This window comes from Rhincodon typus, chromosome 15, assembly GCF_021869965.1.
Source record: "Rhincodon typus isolate 14 chromosome 15, sRhiTyp1.1, whole genome shotgun sequence".
In the NCBI taxonomy this organism is placed as follows: Eukaryota; Metazoa; Chordata; class Chondrichthyes; order Orectolobiformes; family Rhincodontidae; genus Rhincodon; species Rhincodon typus.
The window spans coordinates 35,126,613-35,142,698 of NC_063346.1; the positions used below are offsets into that span (position 1 = coordinate 35,126,613).

Sequence of the window (16,086 nt, forward strand, 5' to 3'; positions counted from 1 at the left end):
CTGTTACAGAGATAGTAGGAACTGCTGATTTTTTTTTTTCCTGAAGGGTCTAGACCCAAAACATCAGCTTTCCTGCTCCTCTGATGCTGCTTGGCCTGCTGTGTTCATCCAGCTCTACACCTTGTTATCTCTGATTCATCTGTTGTTCATTAATGTCTATACCAGCAAGGTGTTGACTCAAATGGTGCCAGCCTCCTTTCTATGTCTTGATAAAAATTGTTCATTCTGATTATATTTGGTCAGGTAAAGGGGAAGCATGAGATGGTTTCCTGTTTCTTCCCCCATATATGTTTGCAGGGAACACAAACTCTCTTCCAAATGATCCCCACAATCAAGCCATTGTCTTTCCAGGTCATAACTCCTCCACTTTCACTGCCATAGAATCCACAGATTCACCATTGGCTATAATTTGTAACCCTAAGCACAGCACCCTCTGCTACCAGCCAGGCTAGCTGGAATTGGTAGGGTTGATGATACCGTCAGTCTTACTCAGGAATCTGCAAATGCCTTTCAACTGAGATAATGAAAAGCTTGAATCCAAAGGAAATTCGCGAACTTGTTAATGAAATTTTGGGAAAAAGAACAGTTTGGAGTTCCATTGGATGTTTGAAAACAAAGGATGGTTCAATTAATGGAAAGGAGCAAAGTCAGAGAAAGGCTTTTATAAAAAAAAATCCTTGACCACAAATCAAATATAAAGAGGCATGCCCAGAAATCTTGCAAGAAGTAATGGAATTTATGCTGAAGATGAAGGAGAATGGGAGAGCACTTGGACTGGATGAAGAGTGATTATTGTAGCAACAGTTGAGCTAGGAACCAAAGAAACCTTGACTCTAATCACCAATAAGATCTAAAACACTGGCATTATCCCTGAAGATATAATCAAGTCTGTTGTTCCCAATTGCTAAAGAAATCTGGCATAATAGAATGTGAGATATAAAAACCAATCTGCCTAATGATCAGCAGTAAGAATCATCAGAGAATCCAAATGAATGGAATTAGAGAAAGTGAAATCAGAGATTTCAGTCATTCACTGGCTTTCTGAAAGATTAAAAGAGTCATGAAATGCAATCCAAATTAAAAACCTTGACAGAAAGAGCAATTGAAATGAAACATTTGACCTTATGTTTTATTGATTGCGCTAAAGCATTTAATAACGTTCAACAAAATCATTTCATGAAAATGCTGCAAGATATGAACATTAATGGAAAAATCTTCAAATCATCAGGATTAAGTACTGGAATCAGATAGCACTGATCAGATTTGAGAACAAATCTGTGATTATGGAGCAACTAAAGAAAAAAAACGGCTGTGCTGTCACACTGGGGTGTTTCTCTTTTTCCAGCAAATATGCTTTCTGAGGAATTAAAGAGAAGTTATAAAGCTAGGAGGGAGAGTCATCAACAACATTGGCTGCACCAACCACACCGCACTTACTACAACAAATAAAGATGATTTCCAAAAATAATTGATACAGTTATGAAGGACATTGGTAGACATGGGCTTGTACTCAATGAAAAAGAAAAAGGTTCATTCCATTTGGTACATCACAGTAAATGAAAGTAAGTCAGAACATGTCAATCAATTCAACTATCTAGGAAGCACAGTACCATTGATGTCAAAAGCAGTACTGAAATCCAAAATAGGATTGGACAGGCCAGAAGTGTTTTTACAAACTGGAGTAACATTCTAAGACATTCAGCTGGAGTTTAAAACAAGAATCCATGCACTAAATTACTATGTCCAGTCACTAACCAGTATGAATATGAAGCAGGAACATTAGGAAAGAGGAGGAAAAGAAAATCAACAGCTTTGAAATGTGATGTTTGAAGTTAAGCTGCATCAAGAAAAAAGCTAACAATGAAATACTAAATGAGGCCAGAAGAACAAGATAATTCTTGAATAGTATTGTAAGGTGACTAATGAAATACTTTGAACAGAAGTTTTGGACTGCCTAGTCACCACTGGAAGAATTAATAGGTGAAGAGCAAGAGGCTTTGAGTAAAATGAGCAGCTGGACAACAAGTAGGCTTAACCACAACTCACAACAATGAGTTCATCCATAGTTGCTATATCAGAAAATTTGGAATTGTGCCATTCAGATTTCCATTCAGATGCTTAACAGTAGAGATCAATTTTCCCTACTAATTTTACTAAAATATTTAAAAGTTTGAATGTATCTAAATATCTTAATTTCATATTCCAATCTAAGCCCATTTTCTTCAGTTTCACTTTATAAACCTTTGTTAATGTATTTCTTCTGTGCTGTCTACATAGCATTAATAAATGTCTTCAAGTAGTACACTAAAAACAGAGCAAAATGCTCTACCTCCTGCTTAGTTACTATCCCTATTTGTAATAGTTTAAGATTGTTATACATTATCTGAAACCCAACTCTCTGTCCCTCAACAAATGGTCCAGTAATCAAGAGCCCAAGGCTAATGTTCTGGGAACATGCGTTCAAATACCTCATGGCAGATGGTGGAATTTGAATGAAATGTTTTTAAAAATAAGAATTTTTTTTTATAAGGCTAGTCTAATGGTGACTGTTGCTGGCCATAAAAACCCCTCTGGTTCACTGATGTCTGATAGGGAAGGAATTGTTTGCATCTCTCCATAGTAAAAATACCCGAAGCCTGAAGAAAGCCAGTTATTTTCTCCTTCCACTTGCCTTGAACCATAGCGAAGAGATTTTGTTGTTAGTATGCCACTTTGCTTCCCGTGAAGAAGTACAGGAGAAAGGAGATTGAAGACAGAAAATCCCAGCAAGCCAAAAGGAACATGTCAGTAAACACTATCAACTGGTGCTATTAAATTATACTTCCCAGTTTTTCTTTTCCTGCCACTCATAAAACTATGTTTTTTTTTGTTTGTCATTATCTATTTATAAATGTGAGCCAGGGTTTTAAAAAGGGGTTAAAGTTTTAACTAATAGAGCTAAATGTTGCTTGTTTACAACAGTTTACTTGTGATTTGAATTTACTCATTTGTAATTTGTTACTCATTTATTCCTGTTGACTACAGGGATGTGGTCAGTGTTTCTGTTAATTTGATTCAATAAGATAGGTAACTCAAGGACATTGTGTACTTTGATAAAATTGTTAAAATTTGACATTGGTTGGCTTGACGAACTGGTTTCTTGTTTCGCAGACATTTTGTTACCATGCTGGGTAACATCCTCAGTGTAGCCTCCAGTGAAGCGTCGGTGTGTTTTCCCGCCTGGTTTTTAAACTCTGGAGTCCATTGAGCTGGATTGCCTCACTTCTGGTTTTCCTTCCTAGTGGAATGTGAATGGGGTCGAATTCAATGTGTTTATTAATAGCATGCTTCGTGGAGTACCAGGCTTCTAGGAATTCTCGTGCCTGTCTCTGCCTAGCTTGTCCCAGGATTTTGGTGTTCTCCCAGTTGAAATGGTCGTTCTCCTTGTCCCTGTGGATTGAGATGAGTGAGTGTTGGTCGTGTCTTTTTGTAGCCGACTACATTGGACAAACAGAAAGAAAACTAACAACAAGGGTACATGAAAACCAACTGGCTACAAAAAGACACGACCAATACTGGCCTATGTGTAAGTCCAGACTCGTAGCAATTTGGTTGACTCTTAACTGCCCTGGGCAAATACAGACGGGCAATAAATGATGGCCAAGCTAGTGACACCCACATCCCATGAATGAATAGAAGGAAAAAAGAGGATTTAGTACATTATCAAAATAAACAATGTGCAGTTTAAAAAGTCCTTGCATTCTTACAGTTGCTCCTGAGACTAAAGTAGTTAGTTGATGTCTTACATTCTTAGCAGTTGTGAAATTTGTAGAATCCTTGAGATCTCAGTGAATGTTTCTAATTTGTTTTAACCCTGGTGTTAGCCTGTAAGATGAAAAGGAAACAGGTGGAGAGAAAATGTCTTTCAGTCCTTTCTGTTAACGCTCCACTTTCGTTCTCTCAGTCTTTCTCTGCCCTGCCAAGCAGTGACTAAAATTATGTGTTTTAACATAGAAACCTTTTGATATCCAATCTGTGCAGCTTCCCATTCCAGTGTAATGTAAAGCAGGAAGTGCAAGTTTCTTGACAACTGACTCAATTGACTGGTTTCACTGTCTTTAGATAAATTATTGATATCAGTTCAAACAGTTTTGTTTCTTTCCAACTTTTCTTTCCACTGCCGCAGTCCCACTCAGGGCTTTCCAAGCCACACCATGGCGCTGCCTGCGTCCCACTCTGGGCTGCCTCACTGGCTCAAACTTGTCACCGCTGCCTCATCGGCTCTCTCTCGGTTGCCTCACTGGCCCGATCTCATCAACGCTGCCTCACTGGCCTGATCTGGCTGCCACTGCCTCACGGACCCAATCTCGTTAACGCTGCCTCACTGGCCCGATCTGGCCACCGCTGCCTCACGGGCCCGCTCTCGTCAACACTGCCTCACGGGCCTGATCTCGTCAACGCTGCCTCACTGGCCCGATCTGGCCGCTGCTGCCTCACGGGCCCGCTGTCGCCGGCCCACTCTTGATCTACTGCCATCGCTCTGGCCCACACTTGATCTGCCATTGCTGCAGGACACAACCCACGCATTCAGCTTCCACCACGTGGTTCCCGGTTGCAATCCGGCTCCTTCCCAACTCCTTAAGTAGGTAGTTAAAAGGGGTGTAGGAGAGATTAGAATTACTATGGAGAGAGAGAGAGAAGAAGGTTGGAAAAAATGGACAAAGAAAGAAAGAGGAAGAGAACTGGCGAGCAGAGTGTAGCTCCAAATGGAGCAACTTACCCTGCCAACATCTTGTATTCACGTTCGGGTCTTTTTTTCTTCTTTTTTAACAAAATGTTTTAGTCCGTTAAAATCTTGGATATTAAATTCAGATAATGAAAGTTGGAAATTAATAGGCCATATTTTATCATTAGCTTGACACCTCTTTCCTAACCTCAAAGCTAGCATTCTCATTGCTGACTGAGGAAATTGTGGTTCAAGCCCTATTCCAAAACAGGAGCAAATAATCTAAATATGACAGTGCAGAGCTGAATATACTGGGCTGCATTTTTCTATTTTCACATTGCTTTTTTGAGTGCAATTCATGATGCCTGGTCCATCATGGCTCTTAAAGCAATCTTCCACTCTTTATTATTTACGTATCTGGACTGTAGGGAGCCCTTGATGTGGAATTGTGTGGTAGGAGAGGTGGAAATGCTCATTGTTGCCAGAACCCTACGATCTTCGCGCCACTAGCCCCATACTTAAAGCCTAGCTGCACACCTGCAAACCAGGAGCTGCATCTCATGACAAGACCCAGGAAGGGACTCTGGTAAGAATTGGAAGCTGCATATAAAAGAGATGAGTTGGGCTAATCGTAAGATCCGAATGCATGGAAAGAAAGTAGTTGCCGCTTGTGAGAGTCTGAACTCACTGTTTAAACCTTGAGGAGACAATGGGAAACTGTTCTGTAGATGTCAAGATTCTGGTTCTCACTGTCTTCATATTTTCCAACTCTTTTTTGCTGTTTCCCACATTGCTCAAGAAGAGAGTGGAATCTTTGAATAAGAAATTAAACGAAGTTCCATTTAAGACACACTGCACAATTTGAAGAAGAGCACAAAGTGTCAGTCAATCCTGGCCTCCTTCCTGAATCCTCCTTTTCAACATCCAAGGAAAGATGAACTTGTCTTCTTACTGTGTGTGGGACCTTGTGCATGTGATATCTGACTTACTTGCTTACTTAATAGAAATTACTGGACTACAAATTGGTTGTGCAATGTACTTAGAAAATTGGATAAAACTAGATGTTTTATTTATATTTTCTCACTCCTCCTTCATCTGATTTTATGTCATGGAATTAGATCAAGTACATGATCTTTCTATAGATAAGAATAGTTTTAAACTGACTGGATATCATGGAATGTAGGGTTTTTTTATTCATTCATTAACATGGCATCACTGGCAGACCAGCATTTATTGCCCATCCTTAGTTGCCCTTGAGAAGGTGGTGGTGAGCTGCCTTTACTTCAAGAAGCACTTCAGTCCCTGTGCTGTAGATTGACTCTTAATGTTGTTAGGTAGGGAATTCCAGGATTTTAATCCAACAATAGTGAAGGAACAGGATATATAAGTGAAAGATATATTTTGTAATCAAGGTGGTGAGTGGCTTGAGGGACACTTGCAGATGGTGGCGTTCCCAAGTATCTACTACCCTTGTCTTTTTAGATGAAAATGGTCATGGGTTTTGAAGGTGTTGTCTAAGGAACTTTAGTGAATTTTTGCAGTGCATCTCGTAGATAATACACATTGCTGCAACTGAGCATTGGTGATAGTGAAGAGTGGTTGATGTTTGAGAATGTGGTGCCAATTAAGTGGGCTGCTTTGTCCTGGATAGTGTCGAGCTTCTTAAGTGTTATTAGAGTTGCACTCATGCAGACAGTTGGAGAGTATTCCATCGCACTCTTCTGCCTTATAAATGGTGACAGGCTTTGGGGAGTCAGGAGATGAGTTAGTCACTGCAGTATTCCTAGCCTTTGTTTTCTCCCCACTTCCTTTTTGAATGCCCCCATTATTTTGCTGTAGATTTACCTAGAAGTAGCTGTTCCCAATCTCGTTTGGCCAGATTCTGCCTTATTTTAATAAAATCTGCCTTCCCACATTCCAAAGCCCTTTTTTGTCGACCTTCTTTTTCCTTTTCAATAATATACTTAAATCATAAATGTTTGGGAAGTAGAAATCCAATAATATAATTAACCAATTATTGTTCTTACACACCTCAGCGAATTATTGACATATCTGCTCCTGTATTGTCTGTTGACTCTTTGGGGGCTAAAAATACACTCCCAGCAGTGTGTCTGCTTCCTTTTTATTCCTAAGCTCTACCCACAAATCCACATTTGAAGACCTTTCGAGGGATATGGTCCCCCCTTACTGCAGTTACTGGCTCCTTAAGTAACGATGCAACACCACCTCCTCTTTTACACCCTCTCCTATCCTGTCTGCAAAGCCTATGCACACTGCAATGTTGATTTGCCAGTCCTGCCCTTCCCTCAACCATATCTCTCAACATGCACAACATCCCAATCCATGTGTCAGTCCACACTCTTACCTTGTCGCAGCGACTCAGAATGCAAATTTGAGGAACAATGCCTTATCTTCCACCTGGACACCCTATGGCCGGGAGGACTCGATTCTGAGTCCTCTAATTTCAAATTACCTTTCCACCCATCCCCCGGCTCCCTTTCCAGCCCCACTTTTTCCCTTCCATTCCATCTACTGACCTTCCCTTCCAGCCACCAACCAGATTCATCCCTCCCATCAACCAACCATGTCGTACCTACTACCAGTGATCACTTATCACCACCATTCCACTACCCCGCTCCCCATCCCCCAAGTTTATCTCCAGCTGCCCCTGCCCGTACATTCGGTCCTGAAGAAGGGTAATACCCAAAACGTTGATTTTTCTTTTCTGATGCTGCCTGACTTGCTGTGTTCTTCCAGCCTCCTGTTTGTCATACCCTTAACTTGTCCGTCTTGCCTGACATTAAAATAGAGGCCACATGGGGCTGAACACCGTCTGCCTTGGTACCTTTCCTAAAGTATGCTGTGTCCCTACTGAATGCTTTGTCCCCTCCCACTGCCAACCTAGTTTAAATTCTCCCAACAGCATTAGCAAACCAACCTACAAAGATATTGGGGACAACAAGGTGCAGGGCTGGATGAACACAGCAGGCCAAGCAGCATCATAGGAGCAGAGAGGCTGACGTTTCGGGCCTAGACCCTTCATCTACAAAGATATTGGTCCCATTCAGGTTCAGGTGCAGACCAGCCCACTGATACAGGTTCACTTTCCCCAGAAATGATCCCTGTGATTGAAGAATCTAAATCCTGAGCCATGCATTCATCTGCCCTATACAGCAGATGTACCCACTAGCACGTGGCATTGGGAGTAATCCAGAGATTACAGCCTTTGAGACCCTGCTGTTTAGTCCGTTGCCTAGCTCCCTAAATTTTTGATACAAGACCTCACCTTGCATTCTACCAAAGCATTAATACCAATTTGTCTTATAATCCTCCCCTTTTAGGATGCCCTGCAGCCACTCAATGACATCCCTGACCCTGGCAGCAGGGAGGCAACACACACCCTGGAGTCCTGTCTATTGTGACAGTAATGCCTATATAATGAATCCCCTATTACTAAGATTCCTGCTTTCTTCTTCCTTGCCTCCTGTACAGTCAGGCCACCCCACAGGTTTCAGATCTCCCGAGTTTTGTGAAATCTGCAAACTTTGAAATTGCCCCCGACACAACAAATGTATATCATATATATCAAAGCAAAGGTCCCAAAACTGACCCATGGGAACTCCACTACCAACCACCTTTTAACCAGAAAAATACCCATCAGTCATGAATATTTTCTAAACCCTCAGCCAATTTTGTATCCCCATTGCTTCCATGGACCGTGTCTGGGCAGTGGGCATAGGATTGATGACTTTTTTTGGGTTACAAAAGTTGATGAGTCAAATGTCCTCATTCTGTGCTATAAATTTGTGATGTTTTCTCTGCTTTTACTACAGATGGATCATTCATGCAATGAAACATGAACTAAAGATTCAAAGTGAGAATCTGTCTGACGATTATGTGTACCAGATGTCACCAAGTGATGTCAAAAAGCTTCTTCTGGATACTCTGCAGCCTGACCAACATGACAGGTACTCTGAATCAATCAAATAACATGGCAACTGAGTACTGTTGAAATGTGCTGTCTTTTGAGTGAGATATTTAGCAAAGAGACCCTTTCCCTTTTGGGCCTTTCTGAGGAAAGGTCCCGACCTGACACGTCAGCTTTCCTGCTCCACTGATGCTGCCTGGCCTGCTGTGTTCCTCCAGCTCCACATTGTATTGTCTCTGACTCCAGCATCAGCAGTTCTTGCTATATCTGGTCACTTGTCGTTTCCAGGATCCTGATGTCAAATACCAAGTTGTCTTGCATTACAATGATGGCCACATTTTAAACCATTATTTAGTTGACCATAAAGTACTTTGGGATGTCCAGAAGTCAAGAAAATTACAATATGAATAGAAATTCTCTTTTATTACTTTGTAAAGGTTAGATTTGATTTGAGGATATAAAATTGTGATCATGGGTGTTTGATTATTGGAGATAAGTTAGATAAAAATGCTGTAAATAAATTTTTAAGCTACATTATCAACATTCCTCAATCTAAATATATTTTTTTCAAATTATGCTTTCGTGATTCAAACGCGTAGCATATAACTGATCTCTTTGTAAGTGTCAAAACTTGAGTTGAGAATTTAAATGAGTATTTCAGCTGTATTCACAAATGCTATGAATATTGAAACAATCTACAGAGGAAATAATGGAAATATCAGTATCACTACTGAGTTACAAATGCTTAATTCAGGGAAAAGCAAATTGCATGAAATTTATATCAGAATATTATGGAAATGAGTGCAGAAGCTATTAACACCAGCATTTGTAGAGCATTAGAATATAAATCTTCAGCTTCTACATTTAACAGCTTAAAACATTTTATAGCTTGTACACCTCTGTAAAGGGAGACTAAAATAGATTTTAAATGGTGCAGATGGCCAAATTGAATGTAGAAAATGAGACAAATTAATTTGCCTTCTGCAACCTATATTCTGCTTGTGGCTTGAAGGGGAAGATGGTAAGTGTGTTTTTTTAACAAAAACTCTTAAGCTACTAAATGCTGTTCTGACACTATAAATCCTAGTGCTGTCGACATAGTGGGTTTTCTGGCAGCTGATCCATTACATAAAATAATGATGTACACAAGATGCTGAGGCACATTATTTGCTTTGTATGTAAATGGTATCGCTAATAAACTGCTTCACAACAATCAGCCAGGTCCATATTCTTTGCAATATCTAGTTTAATCTTTCACTCATTTGAGAATTTTTCAATAATTTCAAGCGGGGAGGTGATGGCCTAGTGGTATTATTATCACTGGACCGTTAATCCAGAGACCCAGATAATGTTCTGGGAACCCGGGTTCAAATCCCACCACGGCAGATGGTGGAATTTGAATTCAATAAATATCTGGAATTAAGGGTCTAATGATGACCATGAATCCATTGTCGATTGTCAGGAAAAACCCGTCTGGTTCACTAATGCCCTTTAAGGAAGGAAACTGCCATCCTTACATGGTCTAGCCTACATGTGACTTCAGACCCACAGCAATGTGGTTGACTCTTAACTGGCCTCTGGGCAATTAGGGATGGGTAATAAATGCTGCCTGGCCAGTGATGCCCTCATCCTGTGAATGAATTTTTAAAAAATTAAGGACGTCGTTGGAGGTGATTCTGAAAGGTAGGATTCACATGCATTTGGAGAGGCAAGGAATGATTAGTGATAACATGGTTTTGTGTGAGGGAAATATGTGTCTGGTGGTAGTATCCCACTGAAAGTAGGGGAAATGGTGGCTAACAATCCTTTGGATGTGGATGCTGGTGGGGTTGTAAGTGAAGACCAGGAGGATCCTATTGGTGTTGTGGGAAAAAAGAGAAGGGATGTGGGCCAAAGTGTGGGAAATAGATCAAACATGGCTGAGGGCCCTGTCAATGACAGTGATGGGGAATCCTTGTTTGAGGAAGAAAGTGTAAATTTCAGAGGCTGCCTGTAGACACTGGCATCTTCGGAACAGATGAGACTGAGAAACTGGGAGAATGTAATGGAGTCTTTACAGGAGCAGGGTGTGAGGATGTATAGTCAAGATAACTGTGGGAGATGGTGGGGTTTTATTGGATATTGGTGGCCAGCCTTTTCCCAGAAATTGAAACAGAGATGTGAAGAAAGGGAAGGGAGGAGTCATATGGACCAGGTAAAGGTCAGAGCCGGGTGGAAATTGGAAGGGAAATTAATAATCTTTTCCAATTCTGGACAAGAGAGAGAAGCAGCACTAACAATGTCATCGATGTATGAAAGAAAGAGTTGTGAGGAGGGACTTGAATAAGATTGCAGCAAGGATTCTTCCATAAACCCCACAAAGAGACAGATGTAACTGGGGCCCATCCGGGTACCCATGACCACACCATTGACCTGAAAAAAGTGAGATGAGTTAAAGGAGAAGTTGCTCAGAGTGAGTTCGAGCTTGGCCTGGCAGAGGAGGGTAGTCGCGAATGAGTACAGTTCAGGCCTTTTTCCAGGAAGAAGCAGAGACCCCTGAGACCATCCTGATGGGGGATGGGCATATAAAGAGATTGCACATCAGTAGTGAAGAGGAGGTGGCTGGAGCCTGCAAACTGGAACTGACGTCGTGTCAGAGGAATCATAGATATAAGTGGGAAGGGACTACACAAGGGGAGAAAAAATTGATTAGAAGTATGAAGAGATGAGTTGCTTGGGGCAGGAATAGACAGAAACAAAGGATCTGCCCGGCAGTCCTGTTTGCGTATTTTGGGTAGGAGGTAGAAGTAGGCTGTGTGTGCTGGGGGACTGTGAGCTTGGAGGCAGTGGTGGATTGGGGGTAGGGGAGAAATGAGATTACTGACCATTATGAACACAATAGCCTGGTGTTCAATGGTGGGGTCATGGTCCAGAGAGAGATCGGAGGAGATCACATTTAGATAGAATGTTACAGAATTTCAATTGGACATTCTTCTTTTATTTGGAATTTCATTGATCAAATTCCAACAGTTCCTTTGCATCATGTCAAAATGGTCACATTTACATGTAATAATTCTGTACATTTCATTCATAGCAAATTTTGTTTTCATATACCTAATTCTTTAAAAATGCAGAATGAGGAGACATTTTTTCTTTCCCTTCAGGTCATGGAAAAACAGGCGTCATCTTGATGGCTCCTTGAATCGTACTCCAAAGGGTTTCTATGACAGAGTATGGCAGATTCTGGAGAGGACCCCTGAAGGCATCATAGTGACTGGAAAACATCTGCCCCAAGTACTTAAATCATACGACAGTATCCTCTAGCATTTTCATTTTATAGTCAAACCTTCAGCAAAGCTCTACATCCATGTTCATGCCAACATTGCCCTGTAACTGATCAAAAAGTGATTCTGAAATGGCCTATACACACCCATGGCAACCTGCACACTGCAAGCATGTTTTCTCCCAGTGTCAAATGTTGCAATGGCGCAATAACTTGGAACGTGTTCTGTAACTTAGTGCTATGATTTCCATCTCATTGGAGCACATGTCTCATATTAAGGAGAATGCATTTTAGTTTTTTCACTTCCGGGGAAAAATCTCAAAGTGCTGCAGGTGATTGATGAAACTGGTAGATGAGCTGCCTATCTGATTTTCTCCCCAGCTGCAAGATGTACCCTGAGGCACTGGTATAATGCGAGAAGAGCTGTCTTATTGTGGTTTTTTTTAGTAAACTTAATTCTGGTGGCTAGTATGCAAAGTCGGTATTTTTGAAGAATCATTATAACTATCACTCTAGTAATTAACTGATCATCTTGGCAACTAATATCTGGTAATTAACTGATAAATTGCATGCTTTCATTCTGACATTTTTTTGTAAGCTGACATTTAACTGTTTTCTCTAAACTTATTTAGTCTTCATAAGTTACTTTTTGTGGATGTTAGGGCACACATTCTCACAATACTGCTTTATAAGAAAAGGAATAAAATGTTCATGGTAATCATCAGATTTCCAGACGTAACTAAAATAATAGTGTTGAGCATCTAATAGTGTGATAACCTCAGAGTTTTAGTCACTTTATGAAAGCATACTTGATAACCTTTTCAGCAAGAAACAAAGGTTTATAAGTGGATGAAGATTTATATTGCTTTTCTTCAGCAAGCGTTCTGCCTAACATAAACTCATATTTGTTTCTGCAGCAGCCAACTTTATCAGACATGACCATGTATGAGATGAACTTTTCACTCCTCGTAGAAGACACTTTACAAGACATTGTCCAGCCTGAATATCGACAGATCATTGTTGAGGTGCTGATCAACATCCTATTTTAAGCTCATCCTAAATTTTCATAATTTTCAAATTCAAGCGTAGTATATACTGAAGCAAGCCTGAATATGTTATGTCAATGTACAAAGCAAATTCCTGCCAATCAAACTGAACAAATAGGTCTGCAATTTAAGGAACGGTCATGGGCAAGAAAGCAAATGCGTGGACCCATAAGGTGTGGGTAAAATACAAACAGAAAGTACTGAAGAAACTCAGCAAGGCTGGCAGTAGGTGTGAAGACAGAAACAAAGTTCACATGTGAGTCCGATTTGACAGTCATACTGGTCTCAAAACATTAACTACGTTACTGTCTCCACAGATGCTGCTAGACCTGCTGAGTTTCTCTGGCATGTTCTGTTTTAATTTTGGATCCCTAGCATCCAGAATATTTTGTTTTTATTTTACCACCAATTAGCCTGTAATCTGCATACCCACGCCTATCTGAATTTCATAAGTAATGGGAACGTGCAGGTGGGCCACCAACACGTAGCCCTGTTGAGGCCCCTCGAATGGTAATTAATGTATGACATCCTCGAGATAGACAGAGGGCCAGCCTTATACTGTTTAAAGGACCATCACCTGAATAATTAAAGCAGGGCAAGCCAGTTACATTGGGATGTATGGAGTTCTCCTCCACCGTATGATCCATCCCATAGTGTTCGGGTGTTGAGGATACAGCAGTCATTACTTTCTGTGAGAGTGATTTCATGCTGTATATTGTGGCAAAGCTGCATATATTATAGAATCATAGGGACAGATATTCCACTGGCCAGACAGTCACTGTTCCAGCGTCGATTGGAGTTGTGCATAGCTACTCACGAAAAGTTAGACTATTAAATATATGGTTTAATTCCTGAGTAACTATTCAACAGACCTCATACTTACCTAAACCTCAGACTCCTAACAATTCCAGACCCTGACCAAACACTCCCTAAAGACCCGAAATCCTCCATTTTGGACTTGATATCCCCTCCCGGGACCTGACAACACTTGGCCCAATCCCCAAACACCTCCCTACCACCACCACGAGAATGAATCCTACCTCCCACCTTGCACATAACCATTGGACACAAATGAACCCCCCTATCTCTCCCACAGTGACCGACCCAATCCAACACTGCTGCTGGACCTGTCCATCTGGACCCCTCTGCCTGCCCGATTGGACTCAAAATGATGCTCCCTCCCGTCTCCCCATCAGACCTGATGCAACACTCTCACTGCCGGATCCAAACCCCATCCAGACCTGATTCTTGTCTTCCCCACCCCCAGCGGATTCAATTCCCCCAGCAAACTACATCCTTTCCTAAATACTTAACTACCATCATGCACCTTGCCCTCACCCCCTCCCTAAGTGGCATCCTATCCACCACCTCCCTGGTTGGCACCCTCTTAACTCACCCCCAACACCCCTACCCATTTGACACCCAAACTTTCCAGCATCCTTACATTTACCTTATGTGCTCCCTTTTTGACAGCAGCTGTCAAAGTAGCTGTCTGGACCTCTAAATTTCAGATTATGGCAGCTAACTGCTGAGAAAAGGGGCATGGTTTGCCTTCCTCTGACACTTCTATACTACAAACTAACTGTCAGAAAGGAATTACATCTCCTCATTTCTGAGGGATATCTAAGTGGAATCTACTCTAAGAAATGCAGAGCTCTCTTCTGTCTTTCAAAAAAAGGGCCAGAAAATCTAGCCCATTGAATGAGAAAGGACTGAAGGGGGCCCACTGTGCCTTTCCCAGTTTTTGGGAGAATTATACAATTAATTACATTCCCTGCGCTCTTCCTGTTGTGTTTTAATTCTATGCCTTTCAAATCCAATGCACTTTTGAATGTTAATCTTGAATCTTACCTCACCACATTTCAGATGTTCCAGATCACAACAGCTTGCTATGTTAAAAGAATTCTGTTGCCTCTGGTTCTTTTGCTATTCATCTGTGATTGTGCCCTCTGGTTACTAACTCTCCACCATTGGAATAGTTACAAGCTCACAAATCAGGAGCAGGAGTAGACCATTTAGCCCCTTGAACCTGCTCTGCCATTATCTAAGATCATGGCTGAATATAACGTTAAATTCACATTCCTACTTACAGACAAAAGCTTTTTAGCCCCTTCCTTCACAAAAATCTATCTGCTTCTGCCTTAAAAAGATTTAAGGACTCTGCTTCTGCCAACATTACAGGAAGAGTGCTCCAAAGACTCTCAATGCTGTAAGATAATACCTTTCGCCTAATCTCTTTTAAACGGTGACTTCTAATTTTAGATTGACCCATAGGATGAAACATCCTTTCCACAACACCCTGTCCAGACACCTCAGAATTTTATATGTTTCAATCAAGTCGTCTCCAGCAGATACAGTCTAGCTTGTCCAGCCTCTTCTCTTAAGCCAATCCACCTATACATGCTATTAGTCGAGTAAATCTTCTCTGAACTGCTTCCAGTGCATTTCCATCCTTCTTTAAATAAGGTAACCAATATTGTGTGCAGTTTTCCAGATACAGTCTCACTAGTGCCCTGAATAACTGATGCATAACATCCCTACTTCTGTATTTAAATCCTGTAATTGATATTCTGTAATTGATAACATTTTGTTAGTTATCCTAATTATTTGGTGTACCTGCATACCAACCTTTTGTGATTCATGCATAACGACACCCAAATATGTCTACATCTTGGAGCTCTACAATCTCTCACCATTTAGATAATATGCTTTTTCTTATTCTTCCTGCTGAAAATAGACAATTTCACATTTTCCCACATTGTATCCCATTTTGTCCATTCACTTAGCTTATTACTATTTTTTGTAACATCCTTGTGTCCTTTTCACAACTTACTTTCCTACATATCTTTGTGTTGTCAGCAAATTTGGTACCTGCTGGCCCTTCATTTATATAAATTGTAAATAGTTGCGATCCCAGCACCAATCACAGTAGTAGATAATTCATTACATCTTGATGACCTAAAAAAGATCAGTTTATATATCAAAGATAGTAGGAACTGCAGATGCTGGAGAATCTGAGATAACAAGGTGTAGAGCTGGATGAACACAGCAGGCCAAGCAGCATCAGAGGAGCAGGAAGGCTGACATTTCGGGCCTAGACCCTTCTTCAGAAAAAGGGTCTTTTTCTGAAGAAGGGTCTAGGCCC

At 41.0% G+C, this 16,086-nt stretch overlaps 1 protein-coding gene across 1 annotated transcript in view; it reads left to right on the forward strand.

Annotated features, from left to right (window-relative positions):
* Positions 1-16,086, forward strand: part of phkb (phosphorylase kinase, beta) — a 205,780-nt gene that overhangs the window by 179,560 nt on the left and 10,134 nt on the right. The window contains exons 21-23 of the mRNA XM_048605984.1: positions 8,539-8,673; positions 11,777-11,906; positions 12,813-12,920. Of these exons, the coding sequence (XP_048461941.1) occupies positions 8,539-8,673; positions 11,777-11,906; positions 12,813-12,920 (373 nt within the window). The remainder of the gene's footprint in view (positions 1-8,538; positions 8,674-11,776; positions 11,907-12,812; positions 12,921-16,086) is intronic.